Raw genomic sequence first — 22,753 nt, forward strand, 5'->3', positions numbered from 1 at the left:
TGTGGAGATGAAACCTTCTCTGTTCAGTTGGGATCCATTGCTCCTTCCCTTACTGCTGTGCACCCCCCAAAAGAGCTTGGCCCCCTCCACTTGACACCCACCCCTCAGCTAGGGAGAGACATTGAGCAGAGCTCCTCTCAGCCTTCTCTCCTGCAGCCTAAGCAGCCCCAGGGCTCTCAGGCTCTCTGCACAGGGCAGATGCTCAAGTCCCCCACTCCCCCCCCCCCCCCGTGGCTCTCTGCTGGACTCTGCAGTTTGTGTTCAGCCTGCTGTCAGCCAGCACCTCTCTCTCTTCTTCTGGGTAGCTCCCCAGCCGCCCTGCCCCAAGCCTGCAGTGTTCATGATGTTGTTGTGACCCAGCACTCTGTTTCATTAAACCTCATACAAGTGACCCCAGCCTATTGCTCCAGCCCAGCCAGGTGGCTTTGCAGAGCCTTTCTACCCTCCAGCAGATCAACACTCCCACCCAATACAGTGTCACCTGCAGACTTGCTGAGGGTGCCTTCAATTCCCTCCTCAATCTCTCTGTGTGATTGATGGAGATATTGAACAGTATTGGTCCTGATACATAACACTGATGTGATATGTGACATTTTAAAGCTGTGAAGCAAATCCATGTTATGGTCCAGTCCAGTCTTCTCTTAGCTTTCATGTATGGTTGGAATCTCAAAGGCTGATAAACTGTTTTCAGGTTTTTAAACAGAGCAATTTATTCTCTTTTGCAGTGTGCAGTCACAGTGAACTGAGTGTAAAATGGTTGATTTTTCTTCTCACAGATACATGCAAGAAACCCAAATGAGATAATTTTTGGTCTGAATGATGGCTATTATGGAGCTTCATTTGAACAGAAGGTAAGGGGTAAATCATATTTGTTCTGGCTTGTTAGTCCTGGTGACAAGCTGAAGTTGAACTGCTAAACTTAAACATTCACACCTTGGCTGCTCAGACCACTGAAATGCATCATTTTGGCAAGAAGCTGGCCAGGCACAAATCCAGGCTGGGTGCAGAGTGGGTTGAGAGCGGCCCTGAAGAAAGGGACTTGAAGGTGTTGGTTGCTGAGGAGCTGCCCAGGAGCCAGCAGTGCCCTCATGCAGCCCAGCAGGCAGCTGTGTGCTGGGCTACAGCCAGAGCAGGATGGGCAGCAGGGCAAGAGAAGGGATTCTGCCCCTTGGGTCTGCCCTGCTCAGACCTCACCTCCAAACCTGCCTCCAGTGCTGCTGCCCAAAGCAGAAGGAGGACATAAAGCTGGTGGAGGGAGGCCAGAGGAGGCCACAAAGATGATCCAAAAGCTGGAGCAGCTCTGCTGTGAGGACAGGGTGAGGAGACTGGGGTGGTTCAGCCTGGAGAGGAGAAGGCTCCAGTGAATCCTTAGTGCTGCCTTCCAATATCTGAAGAGATGCTGCAGGAAGGCTGCAGAGGGACTTTAGCTAAGAGTGTCTAGAGACAGGCCAAGGGGGAATGATTTGAAGCTGATGGAGGGCAGGGTTAGACTGCAGCTTAGGAAGAAGTTCTGTTCATCAGTGTGAAGATGCTGAGACTCTGGAATAGTTTGCCCAGGGAGGTTGTGGATGCCTCCTTCCTGGGGCTGTTCATGGTCAGGTTGGATGAGCAGCTGAGTCTAGTTGAGAGGTGTCCCTTATGAAGGACTGTTTAGAAGGCCTTGGAATGATAGAACAAGGGGCAGTGGTTTGAAACTGGAGCAGGTTAGATTTAGGTTGGGCATCAAGAGCAGCCAGGTACCAGTACAGGCTGGGGCTGCCCTGGTGGAAAGCAGTTCCATGGAGAAAGACCCTGGAGTGTTGGTGGGCAGCAAGTTTTGCATGGGCCAGCAACATGCCCTCGTGGCCAAGAGAGCCAATGGCTGGAGGAGAGACAATTTCCTGACTGTAGCAGGAACAATGTGGCCAGCAGGGCTAGGGAGGTTCTCCCCCTCTACTCTGCCCCAGTGAGAGCACAGCTGCAATGCTGTGTCCAGTTTGGGGCTCCCCAGAGCAGGAGGGACAGGGACCTGCTGCAGAGAGTCCAGCAGAGAGCCACAGGGGGGAGTGGGGGACTTGAGCATCTGCCCTATGCAGAGAGCCTGAGAGCCCTGAGGCTGCTTAGGCTGCAGGAGAGAAGGCTGAGAGGAGCTCTGCTCAATGTCTCTCCCTAGCTGAGGGGTGGGTGTCAAGTGGAGGGGGCCAAGCTCTTTTGGGGGGTGCACAGCAGTAAGAGAAGGAGCAATGTATGCAAAGTGGAACAGAGAAGGTTTCATCTGCACAGGAGGAGAAACTTGTTTAGTGTGAGGGTGGCAGAGGCCTGGAGCAGGCTGCCCAGAGAGACTGGGGAGTTGCCATCCCTGGAAGTGTTCAAGAAAAGACTGGATGAGGCACTTAGCCTAGTGATTGGGTAGGGCTGGGTGATAGATTGGACTGGATGATCTTGGGGGTCCTGGTGAATGAAGGGATGACCATGAGCCAGCAATGTGCTCTGATGGACGAGAAGGCCAATGGCATCCTGGGGCGGATTAGAAGGGCTGTGCTTAGTAGGTTGAGAGAGCTTCTCCTTCCCCTTTAGTCTGCCCTGGTGAGGCTACATTTGGAATATTGTGTCCAGTTCTGTGCACTTCATTTCAAGAAGGACCTCAGGGAGCTGCTTGGAAGAGTCTAGCCCAGAGCCACAAAGATGGAGTGGAAGATCTTCCTTAGGAGTACAGGCTGAGGGAGCTGGGGCTTGGACAGGAGGAGCCTGAGGGCTGCCCTCATTCATGTGGATAAAGCTGTTCAGGCTGAGTGCCCAGAGGCTGCAGCCAGGCTCTGCTGGGTGATGCCCAATGCCAGCACAAGGAGCACTGGGGGGAAGTTGAGGCATAGGAAGTTCCATGGAAGCATGAGGAGGAATTTTTTCCCTGTGAGGGTGCCAGAAGCCTGGAACAGGCTACCCAGGGGGGCTGTGGAGTCTCCCTCTCTGGAGATATTCCAGACCCACCTGGATACATTCCTATATGACCTGCTCTGAGCAGGGGGCTTGGACTGGATGAGCTTTTGAGGTGCCTTCCAGCCCCTGACATTGTGTGTTTTTTATGATTCTGTGAATCAACAAGCTTTTGATTCTTAAATTGACCTGGATTCTTTCTTTGCCTTCAGGATCACTCAGGTACCCTGAAGAGCAGCCTTCTCCAGGTGGATCAGAACTGCGTCCGTAACTCGTACGATGTCTTCTCTTTGCTTAGGTGAGATTTTCCAGGCTGTCTTGTTCACCTATTGGAACTTCTTTTTACTATGGATGAAAGGAGCAGTTCCAAATGCAGAGACACCTTCTGGACTGCCATGTGCAAAAGGAGAGGGGTTTGCTGCTGGTAGCAAGAAGATGAATTATGATGGTTTGGTATTTTCCTCATGGTCTTCAGGCTTCTGCTATGTGGACCAGTTCTGGAGCTTCTATTACAAGAGGGATATGGATGTGTTGGAAGGTGTCCAGAGAATGGCCACAAGGATGAGCAGAGGGCTGGAGCACCTCTCCCATGAGGAGAGACTGAGGGAGTTGGGGCTCTTCAGTCTCGGGAAGAGAAGGCTCCTAGGTGACCTTATTGTGGCCTTTCAGTATCTTAAGAGGGCTACAAGAAAGCTGGGGAGGGACTTTTTAGGATGTCAGGTAGTAATGGGACTGGGAGGAATGGAACAAAACTAGAAATGGGGAGATTCAGACTGCATGTTAGAAGTTCTTCACCATGAGGGTGGTGAGACCCTGAAACAGGCTGCCCAGGAAGGTGATGGAAGCCTCATCCCTGGAGGTGTTTAAGGCCAAGCTGGATGAGGCTCTGAGCAACTCGATCTAGTGCAAAGTGTCCCTGCCCATGGCAGGGTGGTTGGACCTAGTTGATCCTTGTGGTCCCTTCCAACCCTGACTGATTCTATTACTCTATGATTCTCTGACTTTTGAGTGATCTGCCTAAGAGCTGGCTGTGGAGCTGGCATGAGAGGCAGCTGTGAGGCTGGCATAAAAGCTGGCTGTGGAGCTGGCATGAGAGGCAGCTGTGAGGCTGGCATAAGAGCTGGCTGTGGAGTTGGCTCATGGCCTTAATCCTTCAAATACTGAAAACATGGAACGTTTTTGTTGGAGAGCTGCTGAGGAAAACCCCAACTGTGTCCTCTTCAACAGAAAATTAAACTGGATTTTAATAAATTAGAGCAATAGGATTAAAAAGCAACTTTCCAAACCCTCCTGTGGCAGAATGATGCTGGAATTGGAGCAAAACAGTTCCACACCGAAGTGTGAGGGTGGGGGCTTGCTTTATTCTTTTCCAGTGTTGAAGCACAGGATTGCATTTAGCTTTTGCACAGTTCTCCCTTGCAATCCAGAAGAGATGCACTGCCCAGCCAGGAGCAGTTCATTCAACACATTCTTGCTCTTTGCTCTGCTGAGACCCCATTGTGGTGGTTTGGGTGTTACCTATCCCCCCCACACACTTTGAGTCTAGTCTGGGTGATTTCCAGTCAGCTCTGGAAATTGAATGAAGCTTATTATTTACAGCTAGCAGAATATCCAAGCAGGTATTTACAGTATACACATTTATATACAGAAATAGACAAGCTAAAAGGTAATACAGAAGCACAACAGCCCTCCCAGGAACCTGAATCCCCAAGAGGGGCTCCCAACTGCCCTTCCACCTTCTCCCACCCCTCTGCCTTACCCCAAATGTTGCCTTGTGCCCCAGGGAAGAATGGAGGGTCAGCCAGGGGGGTTAGGAAGCAGGTGGATTAATCAGAGAGATGGAGGATGAGGTTAAGAGAGAAAAATGCATCCCAGAGCTCAGGCAGTGCCCGAAGGCCTTATCTGTGTTTATACTCCTGTTCTTATACATCTTAGCAAGCCTATGAGTGGAGTAATTGGCATTGGAATGGGCTGCCCAGGGAGGTGGTGGAGGCACCGTCCCTGGAGGTCTTCAAGAAAAGCCTGGCTGAGGCACTTAGTGCCATGGTCTGGTTGACTGGATAGGGCTGGGGGATAGGTTGGACTGGATGATCTTGGAGGTCTCTTCCAACCTGCTTGATTCTATGATTCTAGACATCACCACTATTTCCCTTTCACAGCCTGTGACCTAATCTTTCTCATCAAAACTTTCTAGCTAGATTCAAACTAGCACACTCACCTACAGTGCTGTCTCTAGCTCTGGAGTCCTCAGCTCTGCACAGACAGGGACCTGTTGGAGTGAGGCCACAAGAAGGGCTGGAACCCTTCTGTGGTGAAGTCAGGCTGAGATGGGGTTGTTCAGCCTGGAGAAGGCTTTAGGGAGGGACCTTTCAGTGCTTAAAGGAGGTCTTGAAGTATGGGGACTGATTTTTTTTAGCAGGTCTTGTTGCAAGAGGAGCAAGGGTGATGGCTTTAAGCTAAAAGAGGAAAGGTTTGGGCTAGATAAAAGACTTTTTTACTGAGTGATGAAACACTGGCCTGGGCTGCCCAGAGAAGTGGCAGATGCCTCATCCTTGGAACCATTCCAGGTCAAATTGGATGGGGACCCTGAGCCACTTGATCTAATTGAAGATGTCCCTAGTCATTGTAAGGACTTTGGAGTAGATGACTTTTAAGTATCCCTTCCAACTCAAACCATTCTATGAATGCACTGCAGAATTGAGACCTCATAACTGTCTGCAGCTACCTGAAAGGAGGTTGTAGAGAGGTTGGTGCTGGTCTCTTCTCACTGGGTGATAGAACAGGAGGGAATGGCCTCAAGCTGCAACAGGGTAGGTTTAGACTGGACATTAGCAGGTTTTTTTGTCCATGGAAAGGAGTGGTCAGGCATTGGAATGGGCTGGGCAGGAAGGTGGTGGAGTCCCCAACCCTGAATATGTTTAAAAGTGGTTTGCTTGAGGCTATGGTTTAGGGTGCACCTTGTAGAGCAGGATTATTGGTTGGACCTAGTAATCCTGAGGGTCTTTTCCAACCTTAATGTTTCTGTGACTCTGTGAAGTGATCAACCTGTCTTGGAAAGTGTCCTTTAAAATACAGATTGCTGGCAGCCAAGCTGCCAAATGTGTTTTAAACCTTTGTTGTGCTCCTCCACAGTACACAGGCTTGAACTGCTGTCATCACACCCTTGAATGTCTTAGTTTGGAAGGGACCTCAGAGATCATCAGCTCCTCTGTCATGGGCAGGGATGCCTGCCAACTTGGCTGCTCAAGGCCTTATCCAACCTGGCCTTAAACATCTTCAGGAAGGAGGCATCCACTGCCTCCCTGGGCTGCCTATTCCAGAGTCTCAGCACCCTCCTGTTGAAGAGCTTCTTCCTCAGTTCCAACCTAACCCTGCTCCCCCTCAGCTTCAAACCATTGTTGCTAGACACCCTTAGCAGAAGTCTCTCTGCAGCCTTCCTGTGGGATCCCTTCAGGTATTGGCAACTGTAATTAAAGCACATCTAGAGAAGGTTTTCTTGTTTACCTTCATACTTCACCTTCAGAAACACCCAAAAGTGAACTTAGGTTGACTTGCTCATACCATACATAATATCATAGATTGGTTTAGGTTAGGAGAGATCTTTAAAGGTCTGCTTTTATCTCTCCTAGTTTCAAACCATCACAGCAGGCTATGTTAAAAACACTGTTCCCTCTCTGTTCTTTCTTACATGCCCCTTTAAGTATTGAAAGGCTGCAAGAAGGTCACCCTGAAGCCTTCTCCAGGCTGAACAACCCCAACTCTCTCAGCCTGTCCTTATAAAAGCAGTAGATGTGCTACAAAGGAAACCTTTGACAAGAAAGGAACTCTTTAATGTGCTTTCAAAAAGGCTTTTTAGGGTTTTAATGATCCTTCAAGGATCAGTGCTGGGCCCCATCCTCTTTAACATCTTCATAGATGATCTGGATGAGGGCATGGAGTCAGTCATCAGCAAGTTTGCAGATGACACCAAGCTGGGGGCAGATGTGGCTGGGTTGGAGGGCAGAAGGGCTCTGCAGTGGGACCTTGACCGCCTGCACAGATGGGCAGAGTCCAAGGGGATGGGGTTCAATAGCTCCAAGTGCAGGGTGCTGCACTTTGGCCACAACAACCCCATGGAGAGATACAGGCTGGGGTCAGAGTGGCTGAGAGCAGCCAAACAGAGAGGGATCTGGGGGTGCTGATTGATACCTGCCTGAACATGAGCCAGCAGTGTGCCCAGGTGGCCAAGAGAGCCAGTGACATCCTGGCCTGCATCAGGAATGGTGTGGCCAGCAGGAGCAGGGAGGTCATTCTGCCCCTGTACTCTGCACTGGTTAGACCACACCTTGAGTGCTGTGTTCAGTTCTGGGCCCCCCAGTTTAGGAGGGACATTGAGATGCTTGAGCGTGTCCAGAGAAGGGCAACGAGGCTGGGGAGAGGCCTCGAGCACAGCCCTACGAGGAGAGGCTGAGGGAGCTGGGATTGGTTAGCCTGGAGAAGAGGAGGCTCAGGGGAGACCTCATTGCTGTCTACAACTACCTGAGGGGTGGTTGTGGCCAGGAGGAGGTTGCTCTCTTCTCTCAGGTGGCCAGCACCAGAACGAGAGGACACAGCCTCAGGCTGTGCCAGGGGAGATTTAGGCTGGAGGTGAGGAGAAAGTTCTTCCCTGAGAGAGTCATTGGACACTGGAATGGGCTGCCCGGGGAGGTGGTGGAGTCGCCGTCCCTGGAGCTGCTCAAGGCAGGATTGGACGTGGCACTTGGTGCCATGGTCTGGCCTTGAGCTCTGTGGTAAAGGGTTGGACTTGATGATCTGTGAGGTCTCTTCCAACCTTGGTGATGCTGTGATGCTGTGGTACTGTAGAAGTTGACTGCATTGAGTGATGTTGGCTGTAGGTGTCACTGTTGGCTGCGTGAAGCATCAGCTCCCTATTCCAGATAGGAAAAGTTACCTCTGGGTTGCTTATTCAGGAGTTCTTATTTTATGAGGCTGTCTGAAATTTTCAGTGTGCTGTTTCTCCATTCTGTAAAGCCTATTTGAACCAAAAGCTGCCTTTTCAATGTCTGTCTTTTGTACTTTGAATGGAAAACAACCAGGGGGCACGTTAAGAAGATCTGGTTACATTCTGGCAGTCTATTAGAAGAGAGCTCTCATGCTGCCTAATATCAAGTCCCTGTTAAATAGAAAGAGGCAAATATGTGCTGGCTGTCCTGAGTGCTTTGTTCATGCCTGGGTTTGTTCATGTTGCCTTTGCACTTCTTTGACTTGTGGTCCCAAGTGGTACACCCCAGGGCTCAGTGCTGGGGCCAGGTCTCTTTAATAGCTTTTTGAATGGTCAGGACAAGAGAATCAAGACACCCTCACTAAGACTGTAGATGACTCCAAGCTGAGAGGGAGTGTTGATCTGCTGGAAGGTATAAATGCTCTGCAGAGAGACCTGGGCAGGCTGCATTGGTGGGCTGAGGCCTGCTGTAGAGCTGGGGTTGTTTAGCCTGGAGAAGAGGAGGCTCAGGGGGGACCTCATTGCTGTCTACAACTACCTGAAGGGAGGTTGTAGCCAGGTGGGGTTGGTCTCTTCTCCCAGGCAAGCAGCAACAGAACAAGAGGACAGAGCCTCAAGTTGTGCTGGGGGAAGTATAGGCTGGATGTTAGGAGGAAGTTCTTCACAGAGAGAGTGATTGGCATTGGAATGGGCTGCCCAGGGAGGTGGTGGATCCATTTCAGCAGATCCATGACCTTTCTGTGTTGGGGACACCAGAGCTGGACACAATACTGCAGTGAGGTTTCACCAGAGCATAGCAGAGGGATAGAATCACCTCCTGACCTGCTGGTCACACTTCTTGTGATGCAGCCCAGGCTGCCATTGCCCTTCTAGGCTGCAGGTTCAACAAGGACAAGTGCAGAGTCCTGCATCTGGGAGAAATAATAAACTGCACCAGGACAGGCTGGGAGGTGACTGCTGGAGAGCAGCCCTGTGGAGAGGGACCTGGGAGTCCTGGTGGGTAACAAGTTACCCATGGCACAGCAATGTGCCCTGCTGGCCAAGAAGGCCAATGGGATCCTGGGGTGTAATAGGAGCAGTGTGTCCAGCAGATCAAGGGAGGTTCTCCTCCCCCTCTACTCTGTATTCATCTTGAATACTGTGCTCAGTTTTGGGCTCCCCAGTTGAAGAGGGACAGGGATCTGCTGGAGAGGGTCCAGTGGAGGGCTAGGAGGATGATGAGGGGACTGGAGGGCACTGCCTGATGAGGAGAGGCTGAGGGACCTGGGGCTGCTTAGTCTGGAGAAGAGAAGACTGAGAGGAGATTTGATCAATGTTTGTAAGTATCTGAAGGCTGCCAGGAGGGGGGGGACAGGCTCTGCTCACTGCTGCCTGGGACAGGACAAGCAGCAATGGATGGAAGCTGCAGCACAGGAGGTTCCAGCTCAGCACAAGGGAGAACTTCTTTCCTGTAAGGCTCCCCAGAGAGATTGTGGAGTCTCCTTCTCTGGAGCCTTTCCAGGCCTGTCTGGATGTGTTCCTGTGTGATCTGTGTTAGATAGGATTGTCCTGCTCTGGCAGGGGGGTTGGACTGGATGATCTCCTTGGTCCCTTCCAACCCCTAATATCCTGTGAGCTTGTGATTGCTGCCTCATGTCCAGCTTCTCACCCACCAGTACCCCCCAAATACTTCCTAGCTAAGAAAGCTCCTTGAGAGTTGAGGCAAAATCCTTCAATTAGTCCTGAATCTTCTCTGTTCCCTCTCAGATCAGCTCTGGTTTTTTGCAGGTTCCCTCTCTCTACTGCTAGTTACCTTTGATAGGTGACAATTAAAGTAACTAAAAATAGTCTCCTGCTGGCAGATGTCCTTTTTCCCTTACCAAGCCACCTCTTTCAGCAGCTGAAGCTTGAGTAGCTAACCCATGAATTCTCCTCAAAGATAGTTTTGGTGAGAACATCACAGAATCATTTGAACTGGGAAAAAGAGACCTTTAAGATCAGCAAGTCCAACCATTAACCCAGCACTGCCAGCTCACCACTAAACCATGTCCTTCAGCACCACATCTCCTTGGCTTTTAAATCCCCCCAGGGCTAGGGGCACTCCAGCACTGCCTTGGGCAGCCTGGTCTAGACTTTGACAACATTTTGGGGGGAGAAATTGTTCCTCATGTCCAACATGTTCCATGTAAAGAAGTAGTTTTGCAGCAGACTTGGTAGTGATAGGTTCATGGTTGGACTCTATCTCAGAGAATCATTTAGGCTGAAAAAAGATCTTTTGAGTCTATAATTTGAGTTGATTCATTTGACAGGACTGGTGCTTTGGGAGGAAATGAACTGCTGTCTGCCTGCTTCTGTCCATTGGCTGTAAAGAAAACAGGGAGGTGTCTGCACCAGAAAGATTTGCATCTGGTCACATAAATCCCACAGTTTGAAAGACTTCCTCGTGATTTGAGATCTGTCTGTAGTTAAAATTCACAAGCTGCACATGTGGCTTCCTCATGTTTTCATGGCATGTGAAGCTGAAGAGCAGCTTGCACTGGCTGCTTTCAGACTTCTCAAGGCAGAAGCAAGTCCTGGTGATGGTGGTACCTGCATCCCAGTTCCTCTGATGGTACCATGCTGCCAGGTGTGGCAAAGCCACCAGGAGCACTGTGAAGATTGACAGAAAGAGCAGATCCTGGCTCACAGAATCACAGAAACATTCAGGTTGAAAAAGCCCCTCAAGATCACCAAGTCCAACCAATAACCCTGCTCTGCAAGGCTCACTCTAAACCAGAGCCCCAAGCACCACATCCAAACCACCTTTAAACACATCCAGAGTTGGAGACTCCACCACTTTCCTGCCCAGCCCATTCCACTGCCTGACCACTCTTACTGGGAAAACATTTTCCCTCCTATCTAGTCTAAACCTACCCAGTTACAGCTCAAGCCTCAACTCTTGAAAACCTACAGAATGAGAAGTTCTGTGGCTGGTCTCTGTTTGCTGTCAAACTTTTTGAGGAGGAAGTTGATTCTGTGATTTAACTTTATGGCTTAGTTTGGAAGGGACCTCAGAGATCATCTGCTCTGACCTCCTTGCCATGGGCAGAGACACCTCTCAACTTGGCTCAGCTGCTCAAGACCTCATCCAATCTGGCATTGAACACTCCCAGGGAGGAGGCATCCACAGCCTCCCTGGGTAGCCTGTTTCAGAGTCTCAGCACCCTCTTACTGAAGAACTTCTTCCTAAGCTCCAGTCTAACCTTGCTCTCCCACAGCTTCAAACTCTTCCTCCTTGGCCCTTCTCCAGGCTCCCTTAGCAAAAGTCCCTCTGCAGCCTTCTTCTAGGTTCTCTTTAGGTATTAGAAGGGCAGCTCTAAGATCCCCCTGGGTCTTTTATTTTCTAAGCTGATCAACCCCAGCTCCATCAACCTGTTTTCATAGCAGAGATGCAGAGCAGGATCATCCCTGTGGTTCTCCTCCTCCTCACTTCTCACAAGTGAATAGCTGAAACTCCTAATGAAAAGCAGGTGCTTGGTTGAAATGATGTTGATTTCAATTAATTAGGGATGCCAGAGTGTGTGAACAGTAGAAAAAAGTTTATAGTGTTGGATTAAAACATTGCCTGTGTGCTCAGATGCTTAATTCCAGGGATTTACAAGGCCATTAAGCAGGAGGAAAAGTTTAAGAACCCAGACAGCTTAGCTTTACCCCAAGGACATTCTCAGCACCTCTGTAGCTTGTGAACCTCCTTGGTTTTGGGCAGGGAGCAAGATCCTTGAGCCAATGTGGTGCTGCTAATAAGTTTTTCATGCCACATAGAAATGCTGAACCTTCTTCCAGCCCCTTGTTTTAAAACAAAACCCCACTTTTAACGAAGGGGAAACTGAACCACCCCACCTGGAAAGCTCAGAATTGGGAGGTGCTTTGGGTCCCTTGGCCCTATTGTCAGGTTTCCTGCAAAAAAAAAACACCCAAAAAGAGGTCACTTAAAGGCTCTCTAAATATTAGGGAGTTGGTAATAAGAGGTTGTGGAGCAGCACGTTTCACCTTTCACATAACACTCAGGAAGGGCCAAATTCAGCTGAGGTCATGTTCTGGATGTGTCTCTGTAGTCAAGCCCTCAGCACATTTGCAGCTCTGATGGGAATAAGGTTTTTTTTTAGTGTTCTCTTCCTTTTCTTCTCCTTTCTCTTCTTGAAACTGAAAAATAGACCTTTCAGGCTTAAGGAGTGTTGGGAAAATGGGATACGTTGGCAGCCACTGTGCTAAAGGCTTCAAAATCCTCTCTGTTGCAATTTTTACTTCAATTCCTGCATGCAAGGGGTAAAATCTTGTGTCCTACAACAGCTTTTTGTTTCCTTTGTGGTGGTGTTGCACTTAGAGGTGCAATCACTTGAGGTGAGGAGGAAGTTCTTCACTGAGAGAGTCGTTGGCTACTGGAATGGGCTGCCCAGGGAGGTGGTGGAGTGGTCCCTGGAGCTGTTCAAGGCAGGATTGGATGTGGCTCTTGGTGCCATGGTCTAGCCTTGAGCTCTGTGGTAAAGGGTTGGACTTGATGATCTGTGAGGTCTCTTCCAACCTTGGTGATACTGTGATAGAGCAATTGGCCTGCTAATAGCTGTGTGTTCAAAGTGCTCATTCATAGAATCAGCCAGGTTGGAATAGACCTCCAAGATCATCCAGTCCAACCTGTCAAGAGCCTGAATTCTTCCCAAGTGCTGCCTGGAGACTAAAAAGTGCTCCAAGAACTGGTGAAACTTGCCCCTGTGTTTTCATCTCTTTGGTCAAATCAACTGTCTCTGTGGTCTGACCTTTCAGCAGGTGAGATGCACATGAGTGTGTTTATGCAGCCAGGTAGTTACAAGCTGAAAGCATTTTGGTTGTGTTTTTGTATCAAATGATATTTTCAGTAGCAGCAACAAGATCTGGTTACCTGTACAGTTTGAGTGCTAGAAATGAGTGTAAAGGATCAGGTCTGAAGGAAGAGACTTGGGTGGATTGGATGCTGAGAAGCTGTCAAGGAGGCAGCAGCAGTGCCCTCATGCAGTCCAGCAGGCAGTTGTGTGTTGGGCTGCAGCCAGAGCAGGGTGGGCAGCAGGGCATGAGAGGGGATTCTGCCTCTGGGCTCTGCTCTGCTCACACCTCCCCAGCTTTGTCTCCCTTCTCTGGACACCTTCCAGCACCTCAACATCTCTCTTGAATTGAGAGGCTGAGAACTGGACACAGCACTCAAGATGTGGCCTGAGCAGTGCTGAGCACAGAGGCAGAAGAACCTCCCTTGTCCTGCTGCCCACACTGCTCCTGAGCCAGCCCAGGATGCCATTGGCTCTGCTGCCCACCTGGGCACTGCTGCCTCAGCTTCAGCTCCTCTCTCCCACCACCCCCAGGGCCCTCTCTGCCTGCCTGCTCTCAGCCACTCTGTCCCTAACCTGTAGTGCTGCTTGGGGTTGTTGTGGCCAAAGTGCAGAAGCCTGCAGGACTGGGAGGAGTGGAGCAAAATGAGGTGGGGAGATTTAAATTGGATGTTTGGAAGAAGTTCTTCAGCATGAGGGTGCTGAGAACCTGGTGCAGGTTGCCCAGGGTGGTGGTGGAAGCCTCATCCCTGGAGGGGTGTTTAAGGCCAGGCTGTGAGCAACCTGCTCTAGTGTGAGGTGGCTCTGCCTATGGCAGTGAGGTTGGAGCTGGCTGATCCTTGAGATCCCTTCCACCCCTGGCAATTCTGTGATTGTGTGATCAGAACAGTAATTCATCACAGATGTATTTCTGTTTCCTGGCAACTACAGACCAGCCTCATCTCCATCCCTGGAAAAGAGATGGAGCAGCTCATTCTGGAGGCCATGTCTAACCACATGGAAGAAAAGAGGGATATCAGGAGGAGCCAACATGGATTTACCAAGGGGAGATCTTGCTTGAGTAACCTGATAGCCTTCTATGATATCATGACATGAATGGTCCCAACTCATAGCCACAACCAAAACCCTTCTCAGTGTAGTTGTGGATGTTCATGCAGCAGGCACAGTGCCATGTCCTGAGAAGATGGCATGTGTGTGGCAGGAAAGGTTTGGCACTGATGGTCTGATGGCCTTGCAGTGCCTTGTTCTAGCTTTTCCTGTGTGTATCTATCTGGTTTGAGCTTGAGCAGAGCTAATTGTTTGGAGAAGAGCAGACTCAAGTGGGACCTTATCACACTCTACAACTACCTGAAGGGAGGTTGTAGTAAGGTGGGACTTAGGCTCTTCTGCCAGGCAACTTGTGCCAAGATGAGAGGGCATGGCCTGAAGCTGCACCAGGTTCTGGCACCCTCACACCAAACAAGTTTCTCCTCCTGTGCAGATGAAACCTTCTCTGTTCCACTTTGCATCCATTGCTCCTTGGCTTCTTGCTCTGCACCCCCCAAAAGAGCTTGGCCCCCTCCACTTGACACCCACCCCTCAGCTAGGGAGAGACATTGAGCAGAGCTCCTCTCAGCCTTCTCTCCTGCAGCCTAAGCAGCCCCAGGGCTCTCAGGCTCTCTGCACAGGGCAGATGCTCAAGTCCCCCACTCCCCTCCGTGGCTCTGTGCTGGACTCTCTGCAGCAGGTCCCTGTCCCTCCTGCCCTGGGGAGCCCCAAACTGGACACAGCATTGCAGCTGTGCTCTCAGCAGGGCAGAACAGAAGGGGAGCAGAACCTCCCTAACCCTGCTGGCCACACTTCTGCTGCTGCCCCCCAGGATGCCATTGGCTCTGTTGCCCCCAAGGGCACATTGCTGGCCCATGCAGAACTTGCTCCAACACTCCAGGGTCTTTCTCCATGGAGCTGCTTTCCAGCAGGGCATCCCCAACCTGTCTTGGTGCCTGTTGTTACTTCTCCCTGCATGCAGGAACCTGCACTTGTCCTTACTGAACTTCATGGCTCATTTTACAGCCTTTCAGCCTTTGTAATGTTGCTACTGATGCTGCTTTCACTCTGCCAGCAGGAGGTGGAAATAGCCAATCTCACATGTGGAGCAGGCAGTAGGATTCTCCTCACCTGACCTGTGCTCTTCAATCAGCAAGTTCCTCTGCTAAATATTCCCTTTGCTAGTGATAAGCAGGGTTGTTTTTGTCTATCATGGCCAGGCTTAATGTTTCTAACATGGATTTCCCACCTGGAAGACTTGGCTCTTTGTCCTGGAGTGGCAGCCAAGACAAGGCAGGCATCCCCTTGACTCTGGAGATGAAAACCCAGGTGGCCTCAGGCCAGCATAAATAAACATGAACTGTAACTGGACCTCTCCAGTGTCTCTGGATACTCAAACAAGCAGAAATGGCTGAAGAGTCTGACAAGTATCATCTCTCTTGGCCTAACAACCATGTGGGGTGGTGTCTTTCTGAGAATCAGTGGAAATAAGGAAGAAGATTCCTTAGGGATTTTGAGATCTGTGGAATCAAGACTTTCAGAGCAATCTGTTCCCAGGCCATTTCACTTGAGTGGTGCTAATCAGTCATTTGAAGAGCCAATTTACAAGCTTAGCTTCTGCCAGGATCTGTAGAAGAGAGCAGCATGGGTCACAGTGAGTTGAAGCAGTCCATGAAGCACAAAAGAAGTGGAGTTTAGGTGGTGGTTTGGGGGTTTTGTGCATGTCAACTTAACTGCAGGGTCAGTAGTCTGCTGCTGCTGCTCTTAACTTCAGCTTTCCTACTATACCATATGGGCTAAGACCCTCCTGGGGTGATAGATTTTCAGCAGAAGCAATATGGGGATGTTACAGGATCACAGAATGTTAGGCACTGGAAGGGACCTTGAAAGATCATAGAATCAGAGAACAGTTTAGGTTGGAAGGGACCTCAAAGCTCAGCCAGTTCCAACCCCCCTGCCATAGGCAGGGACACCTCCCACTAGAACAGGTCACTCAAGGCCTCATGCAGCCTGGCCTTGAACACCTCCAGGGAGAGAGCAGCCACAGCCTCCTTGGGCAACCTGTGCCAGTGTCTTACCACCCTCACTGCCTATCTCACCACCCTTCCCTAACATCCACTTTCAATCTCCCCTCTGCCAGTTTAAACCCATTCTTCCTCCTCCTGTCATTACCAGACCTTGTCAATAGTCCCTCCCCAGCCCTCCTGGAGTCCCCTTCAGATACTGGAAGGCCACTGTAAGGTCTCCTCGAAGAGACCCTCAAAGGTCATCTGTGTATCTCTGCAGTAAGCAGGGACACCTCTAACTAGATCAGGTTGCCCAGGGCCACATCCAGTCTGCTCTTGAATCTTGAATGCTGTTGATTGGGCAGGGCTGGGTGCTAGGTTGAACTGGCTGAGCTTGGAGGTGTCTTCCAACCTGGTTGATTCTATGATTCTCTCTCCTGAGATGAGGCATCTCAACCATTGCCCTGAGCAACATACTCCAGTATTTCACTACTTTCATTGTAAAGAACTCTCTCCTGATGTCCAGCCTGAATCTCCCCTCCTGCCAGTTTGATAAGCAGTTTATTTCCTTCTTCATTTGCAAGTCATAAAGTGGTTAAGGTGGGAAGGGACCTATAGAGTCATGTAGTCTACCTCCTCTCTCCTGTGGAGTCACCATCCCTGGGGGTGTTCAAGCAAAGCCTGGATAAGGCACTCATTGCCATGGTCTGGTTGACTGGACAGGGCTGGGGGATAGGTTGCACTGTATGAGCTTGGAGGTCTCTTCCAACCTGGTTGATCCTATGAGTCTACTGAGCAGGGGCATCTTCAGCTAGAGCAGGTTGCTCAGAATCCCCAGCAACTTGATTTGGAATGTTTCCAGGAATGTAGTGTCAGAAACTTTCTGAGCAACTTGGTCCAGTGTTTTACTGCCCTCGTTGTGAAACCATCACACCCTGTCCTGTTACAGCAGACCCTGCTAAGAAGCCCTTTGTCATCTTTCTTGTAGGCTCCCTTTAAGTATTGAAAGGCCACCAGAAGGTCTCTCTGGACCCTTCTCTTCTCCAGGCTGAACACCTCCAACTCTCTCAGCCTGACCTCACAGCAGTCTTTCCAGTCCTCCTATTATGGTTGTGGCTTCCTTTGACTCTGCTCTAACAGATCCCTGCCTGTGCTGTGCTGAGCACTCCAGAGCTGCTCCAGCACTGCAGGTGAGGTCTCAGCAGAGCACAGCAGAGGGGCAGAATCCCCTCCCTGCCCCTGCTGCTGGGGATCAGCCCAGGACATGATTTGGTCTGGGCTGGCAGCACTCACTGCCAGCTCATTCCTAGCTTTTCACCCACCAGTACCTCAGGTAAAGCATCCAGCATTGCACTGTCCACATGGACTTGGTCATTCAGAAACTTCAATCTGAATCATAGAATGGCTTAGGTTGGAAGGGACCTCCAAAGGTCACCTAGTCCAAACCCCAATGTGGATGCATTGGTAGGTCACTTGAGAATGGTCCTTAAGAATGATGAGGATGCATCTGCTTCAGCAGGACTGTCTTGTTGGAGTTCCTTACAGCACTACTACTGCTGCTACCAATGTCCAGTTCTGGGCTATACAATTCAAGAGAGGTGTTGAGGTGCTGAAGGTGTTGAGAGAAGGGCAGCAAGGCTGGGGAGGGGCCTGGAGCAGAGCCCTGTGAGGAGAGGCTGAGGGAGCTGGGGGTGTGCAGCCTGCAGAAGAGAGTAGGAGGCTCAAGGGTGACCTCTTTGCTGTCTACAACTACCTGAAAGGAGGCTGTAGCGAGGTGGGGTTGGTCACTTCTGCCAGGCAAGCAGCAAGAGAACAAGGGGACACAGTCTCAAGTTGTGTTGGGAGAGGTCTAGGCTGGATGTTAGGAGGAAGTTGTTGTCAGAGAGAGTGATTGGCACTGGAATAGGCTGCCCAGGCAGGTGGTGGAGTTGCTGTCCCTGGGAAGCGTTGCAGCCAAGCCTGGCTGGGGCACTTAGTGCCATGGTCTGGTTGATTGTCTAGGGCTGGGTGCTAGGTTGGACTGGCTGAGCTTGGAGGTCTTTTCCAAGTTGGTTGATTCTGATTCTACTTCTTGTAGACCTTTAATGCCATAAATAGGCAAATCAGACTTGAGGTTTATTCTCTTCTTACTCCCTGCTGTCTTCCCTCCCCCTCCATCTGCTCTTGACAAATTGAAGGTGTAGCTTTCTGAGGAAGTTGGGAGAGGGAAGTGTATGATTATGAATTACAGCAGCTTTTCTTGTGGGAAAGGAGCTGTAGCAAGTGCTGCTTTAAGGGGCTCTCTGAAAAACACTTGAGAGCTGGCTGGCATGCTCCATCATCTGATTTCTGACTGATATAAAGCAGTGAATGTTCCTTTTTCCTTTGCTTTTTGTGTAATAGGAAAGGCTTGGCTTAGTATTTTTTTTTCTCCTTAATGATAGGTTTGGGTGGTTTACTTCCAGGATCCTTCATCTGGCGTTGCCAGAAGTATTTTGTTCTCCTTTCTCAACCTCTGGCAGTAATTCTCAGTTTAAATTTAGTCTCCTCCTTTCAACCAAAGGTTGTTCTGGTGAATGAGGCCGCGGGCATGCAATTATGTCTCTTGTGAGGGAGTAGCTGTAGAATGTGACTGCTGTAATTAATGGATGTATTTATGGCTTTAAGGTCTGCACATGAGAAATCCAGATGTGTCTGATAGAAGCAGAGAGCTACCTGGAGTGGGGGATGTGATTTATTAGGGATATGATACAGAATTGTGTATCATAACCCTAATAAAGCTGAAGCTCTTTCATTAATGTAGATAGAAGCATATCACAGAATGTAAAGAGCTGGAAGGGACCTTGAAAGATCATCCAGTCCAACCCCCCTGCCAGAGCAGGATCTCCTAAACCAGATCACACAGGAATGCATCCAGGTGAATTTTGAATGTCTTTGGAGAAGGAAACTCCACAACCTCTCTGGGCAGCCTGCTCCAGGGATCTGTCACCCTCACAGTGAAAAGGTTTTCCTTTGTGTTCCCATGGAGCCTCCACTGCTCCACTTTGAATCATAGAATCAGTCAGGTTGGAAGAGACCTCCAAAATCATCCAGTCCAACCTAGCACCCAGCCCTTGCACCCAGTGCCCCTTGTCCTGGCAGTGGTCATCCCTGAGCAGAGCCTGCCTCTGTCCTCCCCACACTGCCCTGCACAGCTTTAGCAGCAGCAGTGAGGACAGCCCTCAGGCTCCTCTGCTCCAAACCCCAGCTCCCTCAGCCTGGCCTCACAGGAGATGTTCCACTGCCTGCAGCAGCTTTGTGGCTCTGTGCTGGGCTCTCTCAAGCAGTTCCCTGAAGTCCTTCTTGAACTGAGAGGCCCAGAACTGGACTCAGTCTTCCAGATGTGACCTCACCAGGGCAGAGTAGAGGGGGAAGAGAACCTCTCTCTGACCTAATAACCACTCCCCTTCTAATCCATCCCAGGATGGCATTGGCCTTCTTGGCCACAGGGCCACATTGTTGGCTCATGATCATCCTTTGGAGAATCATCCACCAGGACCCTCATGACCCTTTCTTCTATGCTGCTCTCCCACAGGTCAGTCTCCAACCTGTACTGATCCATGGGGTTGTTCTTTCCCAGATGCCAGATCCCTTGCCCTGGTTGAATTTCATTCCATTTCTCCCTGCCCAGCTTTTCAGCCTGTCCAGGTCCTGCTGGATGGCAGCACAGCCTGAGGGGGTGTCAGCCACTCCACCTAGCTTGGTGTCAGCAGCAAACCTGCTGGCAGTGCCCTCTCTTCACAGCTGTCACTGCACTCCAGCTTTCAGTTTGGGCAAGGTGCAGCCAGCAAAGAACTTGCTGCAGAAACCAGTAACTCACCAGAGTGGTTCATGACCAAGAGACATATCTCTGCTGCAGGATCCCACAGTGTGTCTTAAAGGAAAGTGCTTCAGCTGAGCCTTCAGCCATTGCCTGGAGCCTACCAGGAGCTGAAAGGCAGCAAATGTGTTGCTGAACCTTCAGCCATTGCCTGGAGCCTACCAGGAGCTGAAAGGCAGCAAATGTGTTGCTGAACCTTCAGCCATTGCCTGGAGCCTACCAGGAGCTGAAAGGCAGCAAATGTGTTGCTGAACCTTCAGCCATTGCCTGGAGCCTACCAGGAGCTGAAAGGCAGCAAATGTGTTGCTGAACCTTCAGCCATTGCCTGGAGCCTACCAGGAGCTGAAAGGCAGCAAATGTATTGCTGAACCTTCAGCCATTGCCTGGAGCCTACCAGGAGCTGAAAGGCAGCAAATGTGTTGCTGAACCTTCAGCCATTGCCTGGAGCTTACCAGGAGCTGAGAGGCAGCAAATGTGTTGCTGAACCTTCAGCCATTGCCTGGAGCCTACCAGGAGCTGAGAGGCAGCAAATGTGTTGCTGAACCTTCAGCCATTGCCTGGAGCTTACCAGGAGCTGAGAGGCAGCAAATGTGTTGCTGAACCTTCAGCCATTGCCTGGAGCTTACCAGGAGCTCAAAGGCAGCAAATGTGTTGCTGAACCTTCAGCCATTGCCTGGAGCCTACCAGGAGCAAATGTGTTGCTGCAGTGCATTTCCATGTTGTAAAGTTATGTTGGAGCCCAGCACTGTGCAGGGAAGCTTCTGGATTTTGCAAGCTACACAAGGATGTTGTTGCAAAGAAATTTCTGTGATGGTGAAGAGATCCCAAAGTTGGCAGGTACTTTTTTGCTTGTTTCCTCCAAGTGGGAAGCCAACTTGGCTGGGTTGGCAGAACATTGTGTGCTAGCATTGGTTCAGATCTTACAGCCAAGGTAGATGGTAGTTGTGTTGTGGCTTTGTTTGGTTGGCTTCTTTATTTGTGGCAAAGAGGAAAGGCAGCAATTTTATGTCTGACTTGAAAAGTTTTGAACAAGTAGAATCATAGAATGGTCTGGGTTGGGGTGGACCTCCAAAGCTCAACCAGTCCAACCTCCTCTGCACTCAGCAGAGATATCCTCAACTAGATCAGGTTGCCACAGCTCTGCCCAGCCTCACCTTCAATTATCTCCAGGGATGGGGCCTCAACCACCTCCCTGGGCAACCTGTTGCAGTGTTCCACTACCCTCATGGTGCAGAACTACCCCAGGTAGGCCATCTTTGAGCCACTTTGGAACTAGCACATTAAGACATGTTGAGATTTTTTGCTGCTGGTTCTTCCTAGATAGGATTAAGGATGTGGCTTTTGTTAGTCTTAGCTTAGAGAAGGTGGCTGATGTTTTTGTAGCTATCCCTCTGCCTTTTAAGCTCCCAAATGAAGGGAGAGTATTTTGTTTCCTCTTCATCTCACTCACCTTGAAGCAGATGAGAATGGAAGTGGAACAACAGTTGTGGATCTGGAGAAGAGTCAACAACAGCAGTCATTGCCTGGAGAAGGGAAGGCTGCAGGGAGACCTTAGAGCAACCTTCTAGTACCTGAAGAGGGCTACTTAGAAAGCTGGGGAGGAACTTCTTACAAGGGCTTCTTGTGATAGCACAAGGGGGAATGAATTTAAGCTGGAAGAGAGGAGCTTTAGAGTGGACATTAGGGAGTTCTTAACAGTGAGGGTGGTGGAGCACTGAACAGGTTGCCTAGGGAGCCTTTGGGTGTCTCCTGCCTGTAGGTCACAGCATATCAGGGGTGGGAAGAGACTCAAAGGGATCATTGAACCCAACTCCTCTGCTAGAGCAGGACCATACAATCTAGCTCAGGTCACACAGGAGCACAACCAGACAGGCCTTGAAAGTCTTGATAGAAGAAGACTCCACAACCTCTTTGGGCAGCCTGTTCCAGTGCTCTGGGATCCTTTCAGTAAAGAAGTTCCCCCTTGTGCTGAGCTGGAACCTCCTGTGCTGCAGCTTCCATCCATTGCTCCTTGTCCTATCCCAGGGAGCAAGTGAGAGGAGCCTGTCCCTCCCTCTTGACTCCCAGCCCTCAGATATTAGGTGTTCAAGACCAGACTGGATGAGGCCCTGAGCAACCTGGGCTAGTGGGAGGTGTCCCTGTCTGTAACAGGGAGGTTGAAATTGAATGATCTTTAAGGACCTTTCTACCCCAAACCATTCTGTGATTCCAGACCATACTAGAGTGGTAAGGAATTGCAAGGTCTGATTTGCTTCCCACTCCCTCCCCATGCAGCAACACACAACTCACCTGACACTGGACAATTGCACAGCAGCTCTCCAAGCCCCTGGCAATAAATCAGTCACACTTCACATTCCTATGACTCTGCTGCTGGCTGACAACAGCCCTGAGCTGCTGCAGAGACACCAGACCCAGGATGACAACACTGTTGGCTCTTGGAAAAGCCTTGGAGTTTCTGCTGTAGCTGCCTTGGCTTTCCAGAGGAAATTTGGTAGCAGGCCAATGGCCTCTTGAAGCCCTCAATCAGCTCTTTAAGTCCTATGGATGTGTTAATTATCATGAAAACCCCTAAAGCAAGAGCCCTCTGGAACAGAGAGAGCCCTGCACTGCCTGATGGCACATTGGTTATGCCAGCACTTGGCTCTTGGTCGCCAGTTACCAAAGCAAGAACTTCAAGCACAAGTTAAGCTCACTTTAGACTGCAGGCTTGGGCTTGCTTTGAGACCAGCAATGGAAACAGAGTGCAGTCAGTTAGCATTGAGGGCTCTCTCCATTCATTACAAGTAAATTCTACACCAAATTTATGGCCTCAGCTTACTGCTCTCCATTCAGTGGTGCCATCCTAACTGCTTCCACCAAAGCCTGCAGGAGCAATGGGCAGAATTTCCATGCTGATGTGCTTAGTTTGTATTCCTGTTGTTGGATGTCTGAAGATTTCCATGTGGATGCAATGGGGACTTTATTTTGGCTGGGGAAGGGAGATTTCTCATGATGGATGCTGCTTTTTAGATGGGAAGACACCTAAATTTGCATCTTGGAAGGCTTGACTTTGGATGTGGTCATGATCTCACTGTTACCATTTTAATGGCTTTGGAAGCACAGTGAACATACTGGGATTGAGTCAGGCAGTAACAGGAAGTTTGCTGTCTTGGAATGGAAATTTTGTGGCATCCAG

The 22,753-nt window shown here is 50.1% G+C and overlaps 1 protein-coding gene across 2 annotated transcripts in view; it reads left to right on the plus strand.

Annotated features, from left to right (window-relative positions):
* The window catches only part of UVRAG (UV radiation resistance associated), a 140,636-nt gene that overhangs the window by 29,615 nt on the left and 88,268 nt on the right, over nt 1-22,753 (plus strand). For both annotated transcript variants that reach the window (XM_064144217.1, XM_064144218.1), the window contains exons 5-6: nt 777-851; nt 3,126-3,211. In XM_064144217.1, the coding sequence (XP_064000287.1) occupies nt 777-851; nt 3,126-3,211 (161 nt within the window). The remainder of the gene's footprint in view (nt 1-776; nt 852-3,125; nt 3,212-22,753) is intronic.

This window comes from Pogoniulus pusillus, chromosome 6 (assembly GCF_015220805.1).
Source record: "Pogoniulus pusillus isolate bPogPus1 chromosome 6, bPogPus1.pri, whole genome shotgun sequence".
Taxonomy (NCBI): domain Eukaryota; kingdom Metazoa; phylum Chordata; class Aves; order Piciformes; family Lybiidae; genus Pogoniulus; species Pogoniulus pusillus.